Raw genomic sequence first — 24,091 nt, forward strand, 5'->3', positions numbered from 1 at the left:
CGGCAACGTCGCGAATTAAACGTCACCGGAAGTTGTTATGAACACCGTTGTACTTTCGAAGTTGGTGGCAAATATAAAATGTGCTGTACAAACTCGCAATTCAATAAACACATGTTTATATCTACTTAAATTAATCGATATGAAAGTGTGTCTGTGCAAAAGATTTCGAGTAATAGTAAACACATATATTTATATAGTATTAAATACACAATACACCACAGTCACTTATACTGATAAAGCATGCACGACTTTCTTCCAATTGAAAGCTTTTCCATATAGATATTTTTCTATTTCCAGGCCCCATTTTCTCTAATAACAATCTAGTGTTAGGAACCCGTGACCAGTATTTTCCTAATGTTGCAATTACATTGTTATGATTCTCATTTGAATTTGTACTAGTCGATTCCTGTTCATCTGAATTCCACTGAGTAATTAAATTGACACTAATAATAGATAAACGGAATTCGTTGGCGATGAAATGGCATATATTCGCTAGATGATTCAACGCAACGGTTATGTTGTGGTCTTTGGAAGACTTAAAAATGATTGCTGGCAAAGAGTCGATAATGATAATCCTTGTCCGACATTCTTCTGTTTCCTCTTTTAAGGCGATTGTTAACCAACGCAAAACTTTAAATAACTGATGCCCGTTTAGTACATTACAGACTTTAATGCGCTCCATAGTTTCATCTACAATCTATAGTTAAAATGAAAATTATATATTCTACGCGTATTAATACTGTATAAGAAAGAAGTTTTATATATACTAGTACCTGCTTATCGCAATTTTTTCTCAACAAAATTTCCTCTACTCTGGAACCACAAAAGTCCCTTTTCGTATCGATGTACCGTACAAGATTGTTTGGCTTGAGCGCAACATTACTAGCAATTGTTAAACACAACTGCGTCTTTCCAGTCGAGGATGTACCGCATACTTCGTATATTTGACCAGGATACAAACCACTTTTTAATAAGTTATCTAAACTAATCATTCGAATTGATCGTTATTAATTTTTTTATCAGCATTCGATTAAATAGTACTCGAGGAATATAATACCATGGTAAATCAGTGGGAATTATATTGCTCTTTTCTATTTCCAATAAATCCAACGCATTTCTCATCACACCTCCATACTTTTGTGAGATATTTCGCTTAAGGTCAAGTATATCCTGCAAATTTAACCTTAAAATTATTGTTTTACATTGTTTCGCGTGACCCTACATTCCACCTAGAGACATGTATTGTACTTGTTTTTCGTAATAAGCATACATATTGTACCTTAAGTGAAAGTCCCGTACAGGTCACTAATTTTTCAGAATCTTCTTCTATAAATTCAATAACAGTACAAACGCGTTTGCGTTGTAATTGTTGTATCACGAAGTCCGATAATTTCGGATCTACGTCCGAACTTAATTTCGTCATATCTGAGATCGTGATCCTTTTAAATATCGCTCGCAAATTCTATGCATACAATTTCCATCCGTATATTCTTTTACACTTGCCTCTTTAAAACGAACCAAGTAAAAAATCAAAATAATACAAACTTCCGGAAAATTAAAAGTAACACATACGCCGAGTTTATTTGGATTCACCAGTATCCGCAATTAGTCGCTACGGAAATATAATTTATTTTTAAAACATTTGCCTCAATTTTCACAATTTTTCGATCGAAAGGGTAAATAATCAATGAAACGATTACCTTTGATCGGGTCAAGTGGAAATTTCAAATTATTATCGCGTATACTACGTTGATCAATGTAAATATATAATAGTGGTACCCAAAAGATGATGCGCCGAGTACCGAAATGACCCCAGCGTCATTCTTACGATTGTACGTATCACACGCGGTCACCTCGTTAAGGATAGCAGAATCGAGAAGAAGCAGAGAAAAACGTGTCGTAAATTTCAGTACAATAATTTTCGTTTATTATTTCATTATGATCCACTGGCGATCCGTCGTAAATACGATCGCGGTTTTCGGTGTAGAAACTCGCAGAGAGTTCGTCATTGCGTTCAAAAATCTGTTCAACGCACGTTATCCCATGAGAAGTCTTCGCGCATGTGTTCGATACCGAGATACTTCTTCCTTCGAGTTTGGTTAGAAAATACGCATAAACGTCGATAGAAAAAACATCGCCAGACGGAAGGTCGACTGAAGAGTAAGTAAAAACCTTATCTTTCTTCTTTTAACTTGTGCTGCTTTCGTTCGACACGTTAACGACGTGCAATATAGGTAGCAGGCGTTAGCACGTGGCGTGTTAAGTATGTATAGCGCGGCAACCATGTTGCGTTTCCTATGAAATTTGATCGGAATCGAAAAGTCTTATATATCTTTTAAAATAAATCCTCTGTGGATAATAATTTTCTTGTTCCGTATATTCGAAATGAAGTACAAGTTCGCCGTAGGAAAGCTGTACAAGTGGCAGCATTTATGGTTAAATATCTTCTAATAGATATTTCCATTTTTACGTGGGAAATTCTGTAAGAAGTACCACGTAAAATGGTATTATTTGGCGTTCGTAATTGCATAAATTTTAATAATTGGATGTATGAAACACGTGGCACGCTGGTATAAGAAGAAGAGCAAATGTTTCAGCAGACATGCAGCTTCAGATATCGGTGTGTTTGCTTTAGTGAATCGAAACGAAACATTTGGACAACGATTTCATATTCGATGCCAGGAATTGTAAAGTGATGTAATGCCGCATGTAATGTATGCCCATATTTGTCGATCGCGCGCAGTCTTCGAGAGTCGTTATCAGAGATCGCGATAGCCTGTTAATCCGCGATGATTCCGAGCTCGTAATTTCAAGTTCCATAAAAATATCCATTCTGTGGCTAGTCGCCGAAAAATCAACTCGTCTGCGGATAATCGAATGAAAGTAATCGTCCGTTTAAAGAAAAGTTCCGCGAATAGAATTGTTGCTAAGAAGTACCGCACCATGGTACATATTTATTAACAATTTTAATGCTGTGCTACGATTTCTGTAGTAATGGATTTTGTGGAATGCACAAGAATCCAGCATTCAGGAATAATAGTTGCTGATTTGATTTCTCAGTCGGAAAACCAGTCCTTTTAATATTTTTACCAGTAACCAATCAGGAACGTTCGGTGGTGCCACGTTGCCAAGTATCCGGTCGCGGCCAGCCAATCGGTGAATCGATGCCCAGTCGGAGCGGCATCTCTCCGTGGCTTGTGTAAACGCGAAGCAGCCAAGCAGCTCTCGGTCTGGCCGCGGTCGAAATTTGTCGGGAGCCGTCGCCATGTTTAGAAGTGTGTGCGTCCTTGAGCGAGTCGAGCGAAAATGTTCTGTAAAATATTAGATATAGCTCATGCACTGTACATTACGTGAGGTACCTAATTGCAATTTAACGCTCGTCGATCACGGGTGTAACAATTATTTTCGTGGATGGCTCGCCTACGTTGCAGAATTTTGTGATTACATTATGGTAAGTCCGCCCTCCTATCAGACCAACGCCAACATGGCGGACGAAAAATTTCCTTTGTATCGCCGCGAGGCTCCACTGACGCAGTTGTGAAAAATATATTCTACTGGCAAGCGATACAATTTAAAAGACCGGAGAAACCGTTTTCGCCGCCGAGAAGCTTCGCCGACAGGCTGCCGCAACGGTTGTTATTGTATCACGATAAATTGACATTTTTCTAATAAGAAAACTCGAACGCCCTGGATGCTTGATATCAAGCGGTCGCGTATTCGTCGCAAACTTTTGATATTTTAAATGACATCGCTCGTTTCGTTGCCTAGCCGATCGCGGATACGCTCTTTCCGTTCGTGTGCTCTATTTTTCCATGTATTTTTTCTTCCTGCGCAATACGCATGTTTTACAAATTCCAATGTGGTGCATCAGTCGGGTCGCAGGAGAAATTTTGATTTCGGCGCTTTTTTCACAAATCAATTAACGTTCTCATTTCGATTCGCTGAGGCTGCCTTGCTTGGAACAACGTCGAAATGTACATATTCCGGGTGAAATATTATGATAAATTGTTTACATACCTCGAATAATTGCAAAATAAAGCATTGATAATATGTAGTGGAGTCGTGGTTCGTGTTGTTTCTCATACATGTTTTTCTTGATTAATGTTTCTGTTCATTTTTTTTTTTTAAATTGTGAAGTAATTATATTTCATTATTAAAAAAGTACTGTTACTTACTAACACGTTTTTTTTTTATAACTCGCAACTTGAAGTTGCCAGAGAATTCTTTCACTTTCACAGACATTCATTTTGCTACCTTTGTTTTCCTTTCCATTTTTTTCTAACCTGATCTGCATTTAAAAATGGTACACAATTGCAGGAAAAAATACAAACCGAAACAGTTGAAAGATTTTGTTTAATTATTGTCACAATACTGATAAGATGATCAGAGAGAACAATTATAACAATTGTTACACATAATATTAAATGCTGTAATATAAATTATCCCTACTAAATTTTAAATCGTTTAATATACTTTGTACGTTTGATTACATTTTTTTAATTAATACTGGCATTTATTTATTTACAATCGCCATATTTATTTTGATTTTATTCAAACTGCGACATGTAAGTGGCTTATTCGCGCACTTTTGTAAGTCAGCGGTAGCTCATTTTAATCATATTCGTAACATGGTTGCATCTGTGTTACAGTGTGATGTGTAATGAGTGATAAGCAGACTGCACCTATTTTGCCGCCCCTTAATGGGGGTGGAGGAAACAATGGGGGAAGCAATGGAGGTGTACCACAACAAACTGTTAGTTTGCAACAAGTTCTTGCCACTGCACAAGGACTTAATGTACTCACCACTGGTGCTGGGCAGCAGTTTGTTATCACCTCACAGGTTCCTGGCCTTACCCAGGTGCATATTGCTTTCCCTCGACTTTGTCAAGTTCCACACGGCATACAACAATACATAACTTTGTATTGTTGCAGGTCATACCAAGCAATGCAACGACAAATTCAAATATTCAACAAGTTGGTGTTACAAGGATTGTTAATATCAGTGGCACACCGCCACGCACGAGCGCCGTGGGAGTCGCTGGCGCGAGTGGCTCGCCGCTTACGCCTCCCACTCGCCAGAATTCACCTAAAGTTGTTTTAGCAACGTCCCCGAAGCTTGTTCGAACCACTATAGGAAACATGTTTGTTGCGCCGACGTCCCAAGCCTCGATGCAATCACCACCCGCCAGGAAGAAGTTAAAGCTAACGGACTCCTCCGAGAAGCCTACCATGTGTGCGGACGACGCAGTCGGGTACAGAAGGAGAATCATGGAGCACAAGATGAAAAGAATGCGCGCAATAAGGGAGAAATATGCGGAAAATGCGTCAGAGTTATTCTTCCTTCATGCTGGAGGCAATATTATGGATTTTCAAACTTGGAGGAAGAGACCGTCGACGCCGCAATATTTGCATTTTTTACGGCAACATAGACTAGATCCAGAAGATGACGATGAAGATTTAACAGTGCCACTGCCAGCAATATCAGAAATTCCATTAGCGCCAACCATGACGACAACTGTTTCTACGATAGTTCCTGTGAATCAGAATGCAGAAGTGAAAATTTCTGGCATGAACGTCACGCCGGTTGCGGTATCCACAACATTGCCTGCTGCGGTAGCTCAACTAAATCAGCAAGGTAAGCGTTTATTATTGCGTGGTCGTTTGTAATTAAGTCGGTGATACGAACCACTCCGTGGTAGTTGACACTTTCCTTAAAATAGCAATGCTATTTTATACTTAGCACCAATCATTTTTCCTCGAGTAGCAGGAGGCACACCAGTATTTTTATTCTTCAAAAATTATACAACGTACGTAATGAAAAACAGTTCGCAGATATGTTATCTCAAAGTTTGTTATACCGAGACCAATAACAAATCTTGATACATTATCTGCAGATGAACATTAGTTTCACTCTTTTTGGTGGATACATACACGACAATGTTCACAAAGAATTAGGATGTTTAGGATGGATTTTGTATCAACTGAATAATTAATTTGCATAATAGGACATGTACCAGGTAGGCCTCAGGGGGGCCGTCATGGCATGGTGTTTGCCTTCAGAGCAGCAATTCAATCTTCACCAGTCACCGTTCACCCTCCACCTACTTCTACTCTAGCACCCACGCTCATTATAGGTGATTACTGCAGGCTTATCGTTTGATGTTTAGATTCATTAACTTTTCTTTCGTATGAACGTTTTTGTAAAATTTTGTGAAACTACTTTAAAGTAAAATTTTGTTATTCTCGTCGTACTGGAGCATAGACAGAATTTTTGTTAAATGCTTTCTGTGTGCTGGATCAAGCTGACAAATGATCGAGTTTGAATATGAGCGGATGATATAAGAATAAGTTTTAGAGTACTCTTTGCTGATTAATTGCACCAAATACCATTCTGCACCATTAGAAGGAAACTTTATTACAGACTTCAATGATTAAATACAATATTGTCGACATTTTTTTTATAATTAAGTAGTAATGCATGTTGCTTTCTGAACAAAGAGCGATTACTTCCGTTTGAATAAAGATAGTAGGGTACCCCTTTTCCCAGAGTTGGTACTTCTTCATTGTAGTCACATAATTCCATAGTTCATTCATACGATGATTACATCTTTGACATTAGTGTCTGATTATTGCACATTATATCCATCTTTAAGTTAATAATGTATGCATTGTAATATCCTTATAGTAGAGCATATGTTGATACAATCCCACAATAGACGGCTGCTTCGAATTAATGTATTTTGAAACGGTCAACTCTATGTGGGAAAATTAATTCGCAGCATGTGTAAGGTTGTTCAGCGATGCATATGCTTTTCAGCCTAAAGGAGCTGTTGATACATACATTTCTGACAATCCAGCTATAGGTACATGTAATCGTTCGCACACTGACTTGTGTCTCCATCGTTACAGGCAGTGCATCAGTAGTTCCAGGGTCACCGAAATGCGTAACAGCAACAACAACCACAACAACAGCAACTGCGAGCCCTGTAGTAGACAAATCATCTACAATAGCCACAACTGTTACAACTACTACTACTACTATTACTACTACCGTAACCACTACTCCCATTTCTGCCCTGACTGCAACTACTACTGTTACCGCGGCGAAAACATCCGTTTCGTCTGTCGTTGCTCCTTCTCATCCTGTTGTTAAACTTGTCAAGTTACCTGCTTCTAATTCGACAACATCGTGTGATATCACGAATAACCAGGAACAAATCGTAGAAAAGGCAAAACAGGTACAATAGCTTTAATAGGGAATTAACTATTCTACTGTGTGCCATATGAAAAGAGTGGTTTAGTTAATGCGATATCATCTGCAGGAAGCATATGTTATGCAAAGGATTGCAGAGCTGCAACGCGAAGGGCTATGGTCGGAAAGAAGATTGCCCAAGGTGCAGGAACCAGCTCGCACAAAGGCTCACTGGGACTATTTGTTAGAAGAGATGGTCTGGCTAGCTGCCGACTTCGCTCAGGAGCGGAAGTGGAAGAAGGCTGCAGCGAAGAAGTGCGCGCGTATGGTACAGAAATATTTCCAGGAGAAAGCAATCCAAGCACAAAAAGCTGAGAAATCGCAAGAACTTAGGCTAAAGAAGATTGCTAGTTTTATTGCTAAAGAAATCAAAACATTCTGGGCGAATGTGGAAAAGGTGAGCCATCTGGATCTGTGTTTCTTCACACATAGCAACTAAATCCGCTTGACCCCACACTATTAAGCCGACAATTTCAGTGTATGCCAATTGGAAGTGTGTGCTCGTTGTGGGAACAGCAAAGTCTGCTAATTGTGTATGATTGTATTAATTATATAGATGCGATCAAAGAATTGATGCAGGACACTTGCTCCATAGTATTTGAAGTATTGTACTTACGAGAGCCGTTGATCTACGTGTATTCAATTGTTCCTTCTTTTTAAGTTGGTGGAGTTTAAGCAACAAACCAGACTCGAAGAAAAAAGGAAACAGGCGCTAGATCAGCATTTAAATTTTATTGTTGGTCAAACGGAGAAATATTCAACATGGCTAACGGAAGGACTCAATAAAACTGATGGTCCTCAAAGTATACCAGCCTCTATAAATAGTTCTCGAATATCATCCCCGGTCCCACCTGGCAAATCTCATTCCGATGGTATGGTATCGAATTTCTACGATGCAATCGTGTCATTTCAATTTGTTTAACGAATGTAACATTTATTATTTTTTAACACAGAGGACTTTCAACCAAACCAAAGTTCCGATGATGACGAGGAAACCATAGCTAAAGCGGAGGAGGAATTGAAGTCCGTGACGAATCATAAAGAAGAGGTCGAATTATTAAAAAAGGAATCGGAAATACCATTAGAGGATCTTCTAAAAGATTTGCCAGCCGACTATTTGGAAGATAGGAGTAAAAGTTTGTCGCCTACTTCGAAAGAAACTACAGCGAACGTGAGTTTACAAGTCTCATTTCACAATAAATATTCTATTTACATAAAGCTCTCTGCTATTAAAGATTGTTTTCATACTTTTTTTTTTTAAATAGGAAAATGAGAAAACAGCGGATGGTGATGCAGATTTTGTTGCGGCATCGGACGAATCCTCGGATGAAGAAGACACGATCATGGAACAAGAGAAACAGGAAGAAAATGCAGATTATAAACAAGAATTGGATGATCTCAAAGTATATACATGCTTTTTATGCATTACAAAAGCAAATAACGATCTTCCTTTACATAGATTTAATTTTTGTAGGCTGAGAATGAAATGTCGATTGACGACCTTATGGCCAAATATGGTAATATCCCGGATGTCCCGATGGATGTTGATCAAGACCAAGGTACGTAAAATAAACTTGGAACAAATTTGTTTCTTCCGTATTATATTTACATTTCGATGATGATAATTTACCAATCCTGATGGGACCGAGTAATGGTTTTCATTCTTGATTCCTTCTTCTTGATGTGACTCGAGGCATTTGTCTGAGAATATCCTGACATATTTAGAATAGTATGAAGGGCATGGAAATTTATCGTAAAACTAATGTATAATCTTGTTTGTTTAGAGTCCGATAAAGAAAGCACAAAGGAAGAACAAGGCCAAGAGAACGATGAAGAATCCACGTGCAATGAAAGCGAAAGCGAAGAAAGCGATAACGAAGTCGGCGAGCAAGAGAAGCAAACACAGAGCGATAACGAAGCCGATATTGGGCTTAAATCTCTCCTAGAAGATGTAGCCGCGGAGAAATCTTCGGATGACAAGGTGAAATAGTTTGCCTGACTTATATTTACGTTAATTTAACAATGAAAAGGTTGTAACATATTGATAATCTTTTACAGACTGCAGTGATGGATCACTCCGATGCTCACAACGAAATGGATAATGTCGCGGCATTGGCGGAGAGCATTCAACCCAAGGGCAATACTTTACTTACCACCAGCGTAAGTAATTTTTATTACCCTTTTCGTTTCGTTAAATTGTCGAGAATGGACTCGGCCTTTCAATCCAAGGTGGTGCAGCAGCTTTTTGCGCATGACCATTTATGAAAGGTAGATAAACGTGACACTCTTTGTCGGCAAAATGAATCCAATCATCGATTTGTTTTTGAAAGTGATCACAACAAATTTTTTTAAACTGTACAGATCGGACTTGAGACTATTTGATAATTATTTAACCAAAGGTAAATTGTATTGCAGGTCGTTACTAAAATCCCATTCCTCTTAAAACACCACCTCCGCGAGTATCAACACATAGGATTGGACTGGCTTGTTACGATGTACGAGAGAAAATTGAATGGTATTTTGGCAGATGAAATGGGTTTGGGTAAAACGATACAAACGATTGCCTTGCTCGCGCATTTGGCTTGCGAGAAAGGTAATTGGGGCCCACATCTCATAATTGTACCGACATCTGTAATGCTTAATTGGGAAATGGAATGTAAGAAATGGTGTCCTGGCTTCAAGATTTTGACGTACTATGGGACTCAGAAGGAAAGGAAACAGAAAAGAACAGGTACGGATTCGTATTTTTAGATGCATACAAATCGAAATACGAACGAAATATTTAATACATTCTTCTACTTCAGGTTGGACGAAACCCAATGCGTTCCATATATGCATAACATCGTACAAGTTGGTTATACAGGACCATCAAAGTTTCAGAAGGAAGAAGTGGAAATATTTCATATTGGATGAGGCACAAAATATTAAAAACTTCAAGTCTCAAAGGTGGCAGTTACTACTGAACTTTCAAACGCAGCGGTAAATATTTGCACTATTATTTAAAAAGTATATATACATACTATTTATATTAGGAATATTAGTATACGTGAAACTTTTATGCTCCTAGACGATTATTACTCACTGGTACACCTCTTCAGAACAATTTGATGGAACTGTGGTCCCTAATGCATTTTTTAATGCCAAATGTATTTCAATCGCATAGAGAATTCAAAGAATGGTTCAGCAATCCCGTTACTGGAATGATAGAAGGGAACAGTGAATACAATGAAAATATTATTCGTCGTCTACATAAGGTCTGTACGTAGTTTGTTCTTGTATTTATTGTTTGGATTATTTAATTACTCGCTACCGACCCAGACCCATGACAATAATTTGTGTGTCTGTTTTATATAAATAGCGAGATATTAAAGTAGTTCTCTATTTAAACTCGCGTGTCAGATTATTTGTATGACATACGAATCCTGTCTGGAGGAACACTTTTATTAGTACTAGCACTGTATTTCTAGACTTCTATCAAGGATTTATGTAACAGTTATATGTGTTTGCAGGTTTTGCGGCCCTTTCTGTTGCGAAGATTGAAAACGGAAGTAGAGAAACAGCTACCAAAAAAATACGAACACGTTCTTATGTGCCGTTTGTCAAAGCGGCAGCGATATCTGTACGATGATTTCATGTCTAGAGCAAAGTAAGCATTACAACTTTTATATTTCCATCGCAATCTAAGGGCTTCTAATCATGATCTGCATCTTTGTTATTTTAACAGAACAAAGGAGACCCTGGCCAGTGGTAATCTACTGAGCGTCATTAACGTATTAATGCAGCTGCGGAAAGTATGTAACCACCCGAACTTATTTGAAGTGAGACCCACAGTTTCACCATTCCAAATGGAAGCCATCGAATATGTTGCCGCGTCATTAGCATGGGGTGCTCTTGATTATGATCCATTTAAGGTAATAGATTAGAGTCTCCCCATTTCATTACTTAATCCTTTAAGAATCAAAAAGAAAGATAATATAATTCATCTTACAGCATATCGATTTATCTAGTATTAATCTTTTACTGTCCGATTTGGAGTTGACTCTTACTGCATTTGTGGCGCATAGAGTAAGGCGATTGCAAACGCCGCGAAAGCTTATAGAAGAAATAGACAGTCAGCCAAACCCGCCTCCGAGATGCCCGGCTGGGAAAATTAAAATCAACGTTAGATTATCCAATCAAGTTAAACCACCGTCTACTCCTCAACAGACCCAAACAAAGCTAAAAAATTTCCCCGGAATATTGCCTACACCAAGAGTTGGAACCTCCCCTTTAATAAAAACATTAAATAATCAGACCGCTACAGGGCAAGGTAAGCGGCGATCACTTTGAAGATCTTTCACACGTATTTACAATTTTCTCCGATCTCTGCTATCAATCTCCTCTGACCTTACAAACTCGTTGCTATTAATCACAGGTGTCACTTTAAGAGTAGCCGGTGGTCAACAATTACAAGGGTATTCCGTACAATTAGTGCAGCACCAGGGTAGCGTTAAAGGTAATTGTTCTCGCTTTACAAGCCGTTTTTGTGTATGTACGTTCGCTTGTAAAATCTTTGGATCCCGTGCATCATCGATCAGTGGTTGCATTCAAACTCGCCGTGCAATCACTTTTGCAGTGATGCTAGAATAAACGATCTCTGGCCAGCTTGTTTATGATCCCCCATGTTATAAGCATTCTAGAACCGAGGATACATTAACATAACGAGAGAACTTATTATAATTCATCATCCGTAAGTGTAAGATGATTTGTGTAAAGCGTATTTGTTGTGTTCGCTCCGAAAATAGCAATCCCCGTCGGAACACTAGCACATAACCCACAACAAAGTACAACAGTGACACCAACCACAGCGGCAATGAATGCACAGAGGATTACAGTAGGGAATGCAAATATCAGAGATGGACTGCAACGACTAGCCACGCAGACAGTCACAGTTAAACAAGGTGATTCCGTCCAAAGAATAGCAGTGCCTAGTTTTGCACAGCTGGTTCAAACATCTACTGGTAGACATATCATTCTGACTTCGAATCAGCAAAACACTAACACAGGTTTGTCCCATGAGTGCTCGTATCCCACTGACCCCCATTTATTATCCATGTGTCAGGCAATGCGAACCATCACGTAATTCCTTTTGTCACGTGTCATTTATTTGCACATCTCAATGTATGTCGAAAATAATACCCCATTTAAGATATTAATACAAAATGCATGACCACGAATAATGTTTCCTTATGTCTGTGAACAAAAACTTATCATTATTCTAAAACTTATCTCGAACACATTATCCAGCCGGTCGTCAAGTCCAGCAACAATGTATCTAATATTATTTTATTATTGCAGTCTCATTCCCGGTGGTGACGCCGAGTGGACAACGTTTGACGGTTTTATCTAAATCTTTGATGGGCCTACCTACGTCGGCAGCTACAGTAAACAAAGTTGTGGGAGGTGTAGTGACGACCACGAGCGGAGCAAGCGGAAGACCCGTGATGAGAGTGCCGCCTCTGAATGTCACTGCTTCTCAGGCACAGCCTTCCGCTGGCAATGGGCAATCTCAGCAACAGCACCAACAGCATTCAATTCGCTGTGGTATCGTTACTAGGCACGCACAAAAGGAATCCGAGAAAGCACAAACGAAGGAACGTCCGAAATCCGAGTTTCATTTGGTAAATATTTCATTCAAATATGCTTTTCAAGCTCTGTTCCGTACAATTGGATTTGTATCAATTGAGTGGCCGGAATGTGTTCTTGTAGCCGCAATTGGAAGAGGAACGGAAGCAAAGAAGGCAGGCGAAGCTCCGTCTTATTGCGGACATCAATGAAAGAAGATGCGCAGCGTGTCCTCTGTACGGCGAGGATTTATTCATGGCGTTGAGAATTGGAAAGCCGTCTACAGCGTGTCGATGGCACGATGGTTGGCTTCATTGTACCACTGCTAAAGAGAACGTACGCACGCGAAAGCAATTTTTCTCCCGCACGGAAGCGCTCGCAGAGGCGATTAAAAGTACAGAACAGATCGTCGAGGAGCTTAAAGTAGTTTTCGAAAGGTATGCGCATAAATTATAATTAGAATAATCGTTTCCTCTTGTGCTGATCTAATGATCGTGATATCGTTACAGGTTCGTTGTCCATGTTCCTGCTGTGTGCGCGCCCACTCCTCGCTTCCACGTTTCTCACCCACCTCCGCACAAGTTCTTCGGTCAGCGGCGCATGCAAATGGAGTTGCAACGCCAGTTGTCACCGAAACTGGCATTGTTCCATCCGATAGCCAGTGCAACGATGACGCAGTTCCCAGATCCTAGGTTGATACAATACGACTGTGGAAAGCTGCAGTCCTTGGATCAACTTCTCAGGAAACTGAAATCTGACAACCATAGGGTTCTAATTTTTACACAAATGACGAGGATGTTGGACGTGCTGGAAGCTTTTCTTAATTTCCACGGCCATATATACTTGCGATTGGACGGTACCACCAGGGTGGACCAGCGACAGGTAACGATCGGCTGTTATAAATATTACGATCAGCTTTGGTATTGTCTTGTCGTTAACGTTTGTGTTATTTCGCGCGAAAATCTGCAGGTTCTGATGGAGAGATTTAACGGTGACAAGCGAATATTTTGTTTCATCCTATCAACGAGATCCGGAGGCGTGGGTGTGAATCTTACTGGAGCAGATACCGTTATATTTTATGACAGCGATTGGAATCCCACGATGGATGCCCAAGCACAAGACAGATGTCACAGAATAGGTCAAACACGGGATGTACATATCTACAGGTACGCATAAAGAATAGAAAACGTATGGTACTTTTATACATGTGAATGTATTTCATGTTACCGTGCTTGTTTCGTTATACTTTAGGCTAGTAAGTGAAAAGACTGTTGAAGAAAATATTCTCAAGAAAGCCAATCAAAAGAGATTACTCGGAGACTTAGCAATCGAGGGTGGTAACTTCACGACAGCTTACTTCAAGAGCGTGAGTATCAGAAGTTACGGGAAACAAAGAAGCTTGCTTGAAACTGGAGCTCTTTATCATTGTAATCGACATTCCTACAGTCTACGATTCAAGATCTCTTCAACATCGATCAAACGGAGAACGACCCGACGGCACGAATGGCCGAAGTGTTGGATCAGACCAGAGATCGCGAGAAGTTCTTGCAGAAGGAGATTCTGGGACCGCCTCCGAATTTGGACGACAAAGTGGCAATGGGCGCGCTCGAAAGTGCCCTAGCTGCCGCTGAAGAGGACCTCGATGTTCAAGCGGCGAAGACTGCTAAAGCCGAGGCTGTCGCTGATTTGGCGGAATTCGACGAGAATATACCCTTGGAGGATGCCGATAAGGACGACACGCAGGTCAGCAAAGCTGAGCAAGAAGTACAGAACTTGGTGTCTCAGGTAAGGAAAAATTCACTTTTCTTGTGATAGGCATAAGTGTTGTTAAAATATGTGATTCTCAATAGTATCGTTTGCTTAAAATAATTTGTTTTGCGCTCAGCTCACACCCATAGAGCGTTACGCAATGAAGTTTGTCGAGGAGTCGGAGGGTGCGTTCTCCGCAGCGCAGCTGGCCGCGGCGGAACGCGAGCTGGAAGAGCAGAAGAAAGAGTGGGAGCTGGACCGGCTGCGAGCGTTGCGCGAGGAAGAAGAGAGGCGGATGCGGATGGCCGACGACGATGAGAAACCGTTGACGTTCGGACGCGAGGACGCGCAGAATCAGGTTAATAGTGCTAGTAATTCTAAGAAATTAGTCAGTAAGAAACTGCCGGCGAGGAGGGGGAGGAAACCGCGTAGGAATAACAGCAAAAGTGCTCAGGAATCGGAAAGTGAAAGCGAAACCACCACAGACTCCGAATCAGAGTCGCAGGAGGACGTTGTGGAAGACAGCCTCGATGAGGAGTCGAGTCACACGGAGAGTCAGAGTCAGGGAGACGAAGACGAAGAGGAGGAGGAGGAGGAGGAGGAGGAAGAAGAAGAAGAGGAGGACGAGGACGAGGAAGAGGAGGCGCCGAACGATCAGAACGATTCCGAGAGAGGGGGATATCGGAAACGTAGGAATCGTTCCAATAAATCGTTCAGCCAGAATCACTTCGATCTTAATAGCCCGCGAACAAGATCCAGAGGGAACGTTAAGATAAATCTCTGGACGTTGGACGTGAGCCCCATTTTACCTGGCGTAAAACCCAAGTGTCGCGGCAGACCCAGCAAAATGCGGAAGCAAGAGGAGTTGGGGATGAGAGTGAAGGCTGAAGAGAGCTTCGTGTTGCCTTTAGCGCCTGCATCGAGTCCGAAGAAGCTGACAAACAGGAATACATCGAGTAAGCTTGAGAACGAGCATAGTGCAACGAATCAAAAATCTATAGTAGCGACAGATTCGAAACCTATCGATACGAAAAGTAGTAAAATATTTCTTGGTAAAGATGTGACTGTAACTCTTGAAAATTGTAACGCCGTCATCACGAATCATTGCAATAGTACGATGTGTCCACCGAAGCCGAAACTTAGAAAGAGTACAGATGCAAAGGAGGAACTTAATTCCGTTGCACCTTTAAATTCTTTACAAGCGGAAACATGTTTACGATTGGATGATTCGATATTCAGTGCGTCGGAGCAATGCAAAGCTTCGGAATCTAGAGTGATCGATGGTAAAGTTGACGATGAAGCATCGAGGGACCGAATAGGCAGTACCGCGCCTTCGGTATGTATTAAAAAATCTTTGCACAAAACAGCAGTGCAATGTAATAACGTAGGGAATGATGCAAGCTGTAGCGAAGACTCTGAGAATCCCGATGCCAGTTCCATTTTAGATAATAGTAGTCCTTGTTCGTCTGCAACCGAGTCAGGCACTTTAAAAATGATTTCCGACTCGAATTGTATGAAAAGCTCGATGACTTTAGATATAAACGAAGAGATCAACGTATCGGAGAACTCGTTAACTGCTGTGAAGAACAAAACAGTCAAGGACGTAGAAGAAGAAGTTAGCGTAGACTCCACCATGGAACAATTAAGTAGTTCTGATTCTGAAAATGCGACCGACTCCACTTCGTGCAGTGTTAATGAGAAAGATAAGCAATCGAAAGAGGAATCGTCTATTTCTGTCGGGGAAGAAGAAGAACTTTATAGCGAGGATAGCTCGGAGAATATCACAAGGCCGCAGAGTCCTGTTCAATCGAGCGAAGAGGAAAATGAAGAGCGAACGTTAACGACTGAGGAGCAATCGAACGAAGATGTTTCGAATTCCAAGGGAAAGGACGACGATGTATCCATTTCTGTGATAGAAAGAAGCTCTAGTCAGGGGTTAGGTGACAACGTGGAGAAATGTACCGAATCGGACAAGCACGAAGACGCGCAGGCTGAATCACAAGCTTCCTCGGATACTCCCGATGCTGATGACTCTGTCGGTTCTGACGGAAGCGTAGAGAGTAAGCTTAAATTTTGTAAACCGGACACGATGGCCAGCGGCGTGACAACGCGAAGCGCGAAAATGAGTCTTATCGTTGCGGAGGGTTCCGAGCGGAAAGATTTGGAGACGCAACTGTCTGAACTGAAGCAAAACGAAAGAAGCGAAGTCTCGAATTCGAATGCCAGCCGCAAAGAAGGCAGCAGCAGGGTGGTGCTGATTAGGAGACCCGACACGCCACGGCCTACCACTGAGCACGGAAGAATCACGAGATCAAGCGCAGGTCGTTCCCTAACACCTCCACCTAGTAACAGTCAAAGTTGTACGAAATCGATCCAGAGAAGACGACCAGACACCCCTTTTCCCGAGTTCCTTAAAACCTCCCCGCGACCAGTAACGAGATCTACGTCGTCAGTAAATTCGCCGTCGAGGAACGAAGAGCAGACTTCATTGCCGTACGAGAGGCCCACAACTCGCAGCTCCAAGTCCTTGGATAACGGTTTTGTAAATCCTCCTGCCCCGTTTCGAAGAAGCAGCTCGATACCGCCTATGAAGACGACAGCTTCGGACACGAAGGACTACGCCAGTTCCACCACGACGAGGTCGAGGAAGTCGAGTGATTCGACAACTACAAATATAATCATCTCGAGACGAAGACCAGACACACCGGTCCCTACTTTCGAGCAGATGTCGAGAGTCACTCGATCCGGGTTGAATTTCACATCCAGCTTGGGGAAGTCGAGTCCCAGTCACGTACCTGTACTTAGAGGGAGCAAGCACGTCCGAAAGGCGGACTCGTCCGATTCTAAAGGGCAGGAATCTTCCGAGGTGTCGCCCACGCAGGCGGACACGTTGAATATGGACTCGAACGGGAACGCAGTCGCTTCGGAGAATTGCGCGAAACAGGATGACCCGACGCATTGCACAGACACGAATGAGAAGCCGCAGAGAACAGCCAAGGTAGTTGCGATCCTTACACTGGACACGAGAAGCAATCACTGCGGCAAGGCTTCCAGTTCTTTGCACGGGAAAGCTTTGCACTGCAATTCCACTGAAACGAAGAACGCTAAAAAGGGCAGTGACACGAATTCTACCAGCTCCGATTCACCAGGGAATAATTGCTTGGTTCGTATTACGGATATAACTTCGAACTGTAAGTTAGACGGATGGTGCGACTCTGGGGATCGCGTATCGTCCACCGTGCTTTCAAACGTGGCGAGTACTTATACGAATTCCGGTAAGACTGGGAAAGCCACGAACGTGAACAAGACCGCGTCGCCGTTGAATTCGAAGCTTAAACCGGATAAACTTCCGTTGCCCGTACAGTCGACAGTGATCGCGCTGGTCGACTTGGACAACGATCCTAATTACGATTCGTCGGACGGGTCGAAAAGATTAAGAAGAAAGATCAAGCGAACTCGGCTGTCGTCGTCGTTCGGGAAGCCATTAATGGGTAACAACAAGACGAGCGAGTCGCAGATGTCCGACGCCTTGGACGACGAAGAAGAAGAACAGATACCACCGTTGAAGAAGTCTGTTCGTTCGCAGCTTCCTCCTCCTCCTTCTGCTTCTCCATCGTCACAGACTACGACTCAATTGGAGAAGATTAGCAGCGGCACTGTATCTTGAGTCTCGCTAAAACTCTATCGCTGCACTATTAGGCAGCGCATTTCTTTGTATAAAAATTTCCCCGGGATTCTCAGACACCCTGGACTGCTATCTATACGTGGAGCTGGCGTCTGCATGATCCGTGTTCTCTGATCCTCTTTCTTCTCTTAATTTCGTCACGTAATTATCCTCTCTTGTACATACATACTATTATAATCCGACGGAAAGGTAATGATAAGCAAAACAAAGTGAGACGTTTCTTTCGTTGTACTACTGAGTACACGCGTGTAATATTTTTTAGCGTTGTAAATTGTGCTCTCCTGTGAAGGTTTGCGAACGTCTTTAAGTGACATTGTAATTTATATACTTGGTGATAAAAGAAGGAGTAAGACATCTGGCTGTATCATATTAGATTATAGAGAACGAGGAAAGGATTCACACTATAATTAAATAGCTTTAGTTGGTTTAGTGAATGGCCCGCGAATATCCGTGTCGCTTTTTGCGGCCAGTTTTTCTCGCGGGCTGTTGGTCATATAAAAGTGGGAGAGAAGGGATGAAATAGAGGCAGTCGATTCAGAGGTACAGACAGAATGAAAAGATGAAGTAATACTGTGAACGCGCCGTACTTTGCTCTCGTGTAACGCCTTGTATTGCATAACAGTCTGCAAGGTGAGAAACGACCTGATCACACACGCTAGACTTAAGAAGTTTATTCGTTTAAATGGTAATGCCCCACAGTAATATTTAAGTTGCGTGCCTGTATTTTGTATGATCGAGTGAGTCCGAGAAAAGGAAATAAACAAAATATTCCTTGCTACGAAGATCATGTGTTTTCTTATTTCTTGGTGCGTTTCCAAGTCTGTTCGATCAAAGGTTCAGTTCCGTTTTGGTGTCAAATTTTGATCAGTGTGCTTGGTTATATATACATGATATAACAACAGATAGTCGAGATCATTAAACGCAAAACGATGATCTTGCATTATCGCGATGTTTGGTGTGGCAAGGCTAACATGACCGCACATTATAGATGAAATGGAAGATCTTTCAGTCTTATTAAATGATAGCATGCAGTAGAAAAGCTCCAATAATTATTATTTTGAAAATGGCACCAAAACACTGCCTTTGCCATTCCAAACTTGGAGTCAGCCAAGGTATAAGCAGGCACATTGATGAGCGTCTAGCATCAAGCAAAACATTCGCTGTCTACGCGAGATCAAAGTAACGAAATTTCTCAAGAGGAAATATGAGCCTTTGAACGAGCAAAGTGTTATGTACATTTCCTATTCATTTCCTAGCCATTCCAAGATCAATTTATGTTCGTTCGATGCATTGCATTCTTATGACTTGATTTCGCTATCGGCAGAAGAGTTAGGAAGATACGCTTAAAAGCTGAAGATGGATCAATTTCCTATTAGACTTTTTCATTATTGCTTAAAATTGAATACAGTGCAAACACCACGCTCGTTCTCCGCAATCATTTGTTTTTTTTTTTTTTTTTTTTTTACTTCTTGAAGCAGATTTCTTTATTATTAGTCTACGAATTAGATCTGATAGTCGTGCTTTAATATCTTGCAGATATGGTTGTCGGACGACAATATGGAGCAAATGCCGGTTAGTATAAATGTTACTCAGCTATTCATTTGTTGAGAGCACGAGTTACATGATCCTTTTAATCATCAGATGTGGTGTCCCCCAACGCCCCCCACGACGGACAGCGATGTTTACATTGACTATTCTTTGGGATTTCTATATGAAAGCACACAGATGTCAGAGGCTCAATTGCCTCCAATATACGTTAAGAAAGAACAAAAGAGAAGCAGAGTGGATGTCGGTGCTAGCGATCGCGATGGTAAGTAGATTGAATGGTCCATGTATATCGAACCTTTTTTCACTTGGCGACTGTGTAATAATCGAGCGTAATTGTTTTCTGCCAGGGCGCCGGGCGGTTAAAATGCGACACAAAGAAGAATCGCTTTACGCGCCAAGATCTCTGTTCGATCGGCCTTCGCCAGCGTTTGTGAAGAATCGTCGGGACATGAAATTGCACAAGTATCGTCCCATGGTTCGACCACCGATCCCAATGCCTGGTATAAAGCCCTTGCACATGTCCAAGTCATCCGGGGACCAAGAGCACGTTTTAGATTGGATGATACACGAGGATTGGGCTCTCCTACAAGCGATTCAGATCTATCAGGGATTGCCGCTGAATCTGATGATTCTGTCCCCCGGCCACACTCCCAATTGGGACTTGGTCGCCGACATAGTTAACAATACTTCCCGAATATACAGGTCTCCCAAACAATGCAGAAGCAGATACGAATCGGTAATCGTGCCAAGAGAAGAAGGGAAATTACTTTACGATATCACGCCGAAGAAACAGAAGAAACAGAAAGGCGTGTACAAGATGCCTCAGGTCGCCGAGGTATATTTTATTTCTGTTGTACATTCGAGGGAGAATATTTGTTGGCCAAAAATGATCGTTTTTTTAATCGTCTTCTTTTAGCAACAAAGTAAAACAAACAGACCGATGAAAACGTCTCAGTTATATAATCAGGATAAAAATCATTCGTTCACGTTAATGTGCTGCCAAAGGTTCGACACCATAAAGTCTGTTTCCAATAAGAGAACGCCCACCGTTAAACCATTGCTTGTTAATCCGTTAATGAAGAACCCGACCAACGCCGCGGTTCTAGCTGAATGTGGTATTCAGTATGATAACCCACTGGCTCCCATAGAGGTTGCGACACGGCGAGCCGATAGGATCGCCAAGGAGAAGCTTAAGCACGCTGTTAGTATGACTTGGCACATTTTATCCATTGCAGCCCTACGATCTTTGTAAATGATACAATAATTGTTGTCTTCTAGGTGTTAACGGCTGAACAACAACAACAGGTAGCGGCACGCCTGCTTCAGCAGCAGCAACAGCAGGCCCAACAGCAACAGCAGGCCCAGCAGCAAGCGCAACAGCAACAGCAGCAGCAGCAAATTAAACTGCAGCAACAAGCCCAGCAAACTATACCGAGCACCCCCAGCCCTCAAGTGCATCAACTGACTCAAGTCGCTACCACCGTTACAACAACTGGTCTGACCACCATGAAAACCGTTACAACGATGACTAACGTTACCACATGCGGCACGACAGTTGCAACGTCGGCGGTGAAAGCTCGCCCAGGCGGTACATTGACCATGCAAGATGCACGAACAACGCCGACTGTCGTTAGCGTAGCTAATCTCCAAGCTGCGCAAAGGATCGCGACGGCAAGTTTGGTATCCGCCGCGCAAAGTTCGCCTGTGACGACGCAAAAGGGAATCGTCGGGGTCACCGTGGCAACGGCCTCTGGTAGCAAAACGCTGACTGCCGCACAGCTACAATATTACAGGCAGCAGCAGGTACTCCTGCGACAGCAACAACTGAAAGTACTGCAAGCACAGGCCGCCAGCGGCCAGAAAGTATCGGTGGCGGTTTCTGCTGCTACCGCGCAGCAAAGAGCCACGCTGATGAAACAGGGCATAACTGCCGGAACCGTTGCCCAAACAACCGTTGGAAAACAAACAGTAGCGCGCACGGTATCCGAGACCGAAATGGCCGCTCTGATAAAGCGACAAGCGTTGCAGCAGCAAGCGAAGGCCGCGGTGGCTCAGGTTCAAGTACCGGCGCAAGCTGGCCTCACCCCAGCGCAGATATTCGCGCAAGCTGGTTTGCAAGTGCAGCAGACTGGAACATCTGCTGGTGGCACGCCAGTCGCTACTTTGGTGAAAGCTGCGAATGTTGGCGTGCGAACAGCAACGCCCCAGCAGATCCGTCAGCTCGCTCTACACCCTCAAATTATTACTCAGAGGAAATTACCGGCGCAAAAGGTTGCTCAGCTAACGCAAGTGGCTGCTAAAGCTGGCGTGCAGACGCAGTTGATTGTCCAACAGAAGTCTCTGCCAGCGACCATGACTGTGCAGCAAATTCAGCAAGTCATGAAGCACGTGCAGCCATCGGCGATGCAACAATTCACACATGTTCGTATTTTTATTGATTTCCTCTTTATTTCCAAGGTTTCTCGTATTTTTAACACAACGTTATCATTCCAGGTCTCCACGGGGCAAACGGTTTCTCAGCCTGGTCAAGTGATGTTAGCGAAATCCCCGTTACAGACGCGAGTAATTCCAGTGGCATCGGCCGCGTTGAAGCAAACTATTCAAGTCGTGACGGCAAGTAGCGCCCAATTGCGACAAGCACCAGCTCAAGGGAAACCCATCGTCACGACCGCGAGAGGTAGCCCAGGACCTAGTCAAGTTAGATTGCAGACTATCGCCCATCCTGTTCATGCTCAGCAAGTGCAACAGCAACAGCAGCAGCAGCAAACGCCACAAGATGCTCAACCGAAGTGAATATGCTTTATGAGTGTCACTCAGGTCATCTAAATATGACGAACTTCTTCCTTTAGGAATTCATGTCGGAGGTATGAAACAATGTTGCATTGGAGACTTGTAATGTAACGACTTTTAAAGCTATTAGAACATTCCAAAAGATATTGCACGAAAGTTAATTGCAGACATCTCGGTCTTTATTGGAACAGTACTTTGATTTAGGGCAATACCATAAGCCAATAGTGGCTGCAATAATTTTGCGAAGAATATAATGCCTTTGGTCATTATCTGGCGAAAAGTATTCCTTTTACGCATTAACGTTATTTGTCGAAAGTCACTTGTCGAACGCCGCGATAATATTTCATGGTTCAATCACTATCAAGATGACCCAATCTCATCGTAGTATGTCTTTCAAAATTTGCTGGCCGAATTTGTACGTAATATTAATTACTTGCAAATCTTTAGTAATTTAGGAAGAGATTGCGTGATAGCATTGCCGAAAGTGCTGTTATAGCATTACATACATAAAAAAAATCGCATACTTGTTTATTGAACGAGGAGATGTGTGACGATTGCGGAATTACATAATTGATAATACAGCGTTATGCTAGTGTGTTGCTTATTATTCTGATTTGATCGTAATTGAAGCTTGTGCGAGACGAATGATTCACATCCCGATGTCCAATCGGATGGTTCTGACGAAATAAACATTTCTTCTACTAAAACGATGCGATTTCGTTTAAACCGTTTTCGATTTTAATATATACATATATTATTTCGCGAGAAAGGATTAAGTATTTTAAACAGGGGGTTATCATAACAATGATGCTCCGTTCACGCGGCAAACGTATTTTTCTTGAATTTTTAAAGACTAGTACGAAACGATTTAGCCTCGAGAAATACGCTTAACTCGTTGATCACATACAGCGCTGCCCGGTAACCGGCACTACGAGTGGAGGGGGTAGCGATTTTACATGAAAAAAAAACTAGTAAAAAATGTAGAACGAAGTTTTGTTATAATTCGCTTAGTTCTCTAGAAAATTGACTGTGAATTTCGGCCAAGTAGCTCGGCCAACATTCAAAGCCAAATTTCTCGGAAACGAAGCGCGTTGCCAAATTATTTTATTCTATATTTTCGACTTATTGTTTAATGTAGAATTGGTATCCTTCCGCTGGTACCACCGGTCACGGGACACTGTATATGAATGGATAAAAAAGGGAGACATGTGAAGCTACGAGTGTATATGTACCTATAGTTACCTGTAGGATTTAAAGTGTTTCGTTCGACGATGCAATGTTTATACTAGGATCTTTATCGAATTGTGTAAGATTGTACTAATAATATATATATATATATATAAATATGTATAATTCGTGTATCATAGACGCTAAAATAAATCTCTCGTAAGTAATTTCGCAGTTCTATTTGAAGCGCGAACAAATTCCGCTGATTGATCAGTGCAAATAGCATTTAAATTTCC

At 42.0% G+C, this 24,091-nt stretch overlaps 2 protein-coding genes and 1 non-coding gene across 12 annotated transcripts; 2 read left to right on the forward strand and 1 right to left on the reverse strand.

Moving 5' to 3' along the window:
- Nucleotides 1-163: 163 nt before the first annotated feature.
- On the reverse strand, nt 164-1,802 carry Rad51d (Rad51 recombinase D). 2 transcript variants are annotated; one of them, XM_076818351.1, is made up of 5 exons: nt 1,701-1,802; nt 1,280-1,462; nt 1,058-1,170; nt 774-984; nt 164-697 (listed from the first exon to the last, which is right to left on the reverse strand). In XM_076818351.1, the coding sequence occupies exons 2-5, from the start codon at nt 1,421-1,423 to the stop codon at nt 200-202; spliced, it is 966 nt and encodes a 321-aa protein (XP_076674466.1). In that variant the 5' UTR covers nt 1,424-1,462; nt 1,701-1,802; the 3' UTR covers nt 164-199. The 2 variants fall into 2 exon arrangements, with proteins under 2 accessions (XP_076674466.1, XP_076674467.1); XM_076818352.1 differs by having other exon boundaries at nt 508-690; nt 1,280-1,802.
- Nucleotides 1,803-1,860: 58 nt separating this feature from the next.
- Dom (domino helicase) lies at nt 1,861-24,022 on the forward strand. Of its 9 annotated transcripts, none has more exons than XM_076818339.1 (33): nt 3,290-3,451; nt 4,650-4,858; nt 4,933-5,635; nt 6,006-6,134; nt 6,910-7,238; nt 7,323-7,649; nt 7,914-8,124; nt 8,206-8,445; nt 8,519-8,655; nt 8,727-8,811; nt 9,037-9,233; nt 9,311-9,412; nt 9,668-9,983; nt 10,057-10,231; nt 10,320-10,506; nt 10,762-10,898; nt 10,977-11,163; nt 11,243-11,561; nt 11,667-11,747; nt 12,037-12,297; nt 12,590-12,912; nt 13,001-13,293; nt 13,366-13,738; nt 13,826-14,022; nt 14,108-14,222; nt 14,303-14,641; nt 14,742-14,963; nt 19,827-19,862; nt 19,932-20,100; nt 20,186-20,673; nt 20,755-21,039; nt 21,117-22,259; nt 22,332-24,022. In XM_076818339.1, exons 2-33 carry the CDS (start codon nt 4,661-4,663, stop codon nt 22,629-22,631), a joined length of 8,604 nt encoding a protein of 2,867 aa, XP_076674454.1. In that variant the 5' UTR covers nt 3,290-3,451; nt 4,650-4,660; the 3' UTR covers nt 22,632-24,022. The 9 variants fall into 9 exon arrangements, with proteins under 9 accessions (XP_076674448.1, XP_076674453.1, XP_076674454.1 ...); XM_076818340.1 differs by having other exon boundaries at nt 8,206-8,423; nt 8,518-8,655; XM_076818333.1 differs by lacking the exons at nt 3,290-3,451; nt 19,827-19,862; nt 19,932-20,100; ... (2 more) ...; nt 21,117-22,259; nt 22,332-24,022 and adding an exon at nt 1,861-2,160 and having other exon boundaries at nt 14,742-19,072.
- LOC143372766 (small nucleolar RNA snoR639/H1) lies at nt 7,701-7,835 on the forward strand. Its single transcript, XR_013086360.1, has one exon. It is a non-coding gene; the product is annotated as a small nucleolar RNA snoR639/H1 (small nucleolar RNA).
- Nucleotides 24,023-24,091: the final 69 nt, after the last annotated feature.

Source organism: Andrena cerasifolii, chromosome 8, assembly GCF_050908995.1.
Source record: "Andrena cerasifolii isolate SP2316 chromosome 8, iyAndCera1_principal, whole genome shotgun sequence".
Lineage (NCBI taxonomy): Eukaryota > Metazoa > Arthropoda > Insecta > Hymenoptera > Andrenidae > Andrena > Andrena cerasifolii.

Excerpts from the sequence above, each read along its gene's own strand:
- Rad51d (XM_076818351.1), bottom strand. The coding sequence starts at position 1,423 with ATGACGAAATTAAGTTCGGACGTAGATCCGAAATTATCGGACTTCGTG. Across the intron at positions 1,171-1,279 it reads GTACGGGACTTTCACTTAAG|GATATACTTGACCTTAAGCG; the intron begins GTACAATATGTA and ends TTAAATTTGCAG. Across the intron at positions 985-1,057 it reads ATTCCCACTGATTTACCATG|TTTAGATAACTTATTAAAAA; the intron begins GTATTATATTCC and ends TCGAATGATTAG.
- Dom (XM_076818333.1), top strand. The coding sequence starts at position 4,661 with ATGAGTGATAAGCAGACTGCACCTATTTTGCCGCCCCTTAATGGGGGT. Across the intron at positions 4,859-4,932 it reads AGGTTCCTGGCCTTACCCAG|GTCATACCAAGCAATGCAAC; the intron begins GTGCATATTGCT and ends GTATTGTTGCAG. Across the intron at positions 7,239-7,322 it reads TCGTAGAAAAGGCAAAACAG|GAAGCATATGTTATGCAAAG; the intron begins GTACAATAGCTT and ends TATCATCTGCAG.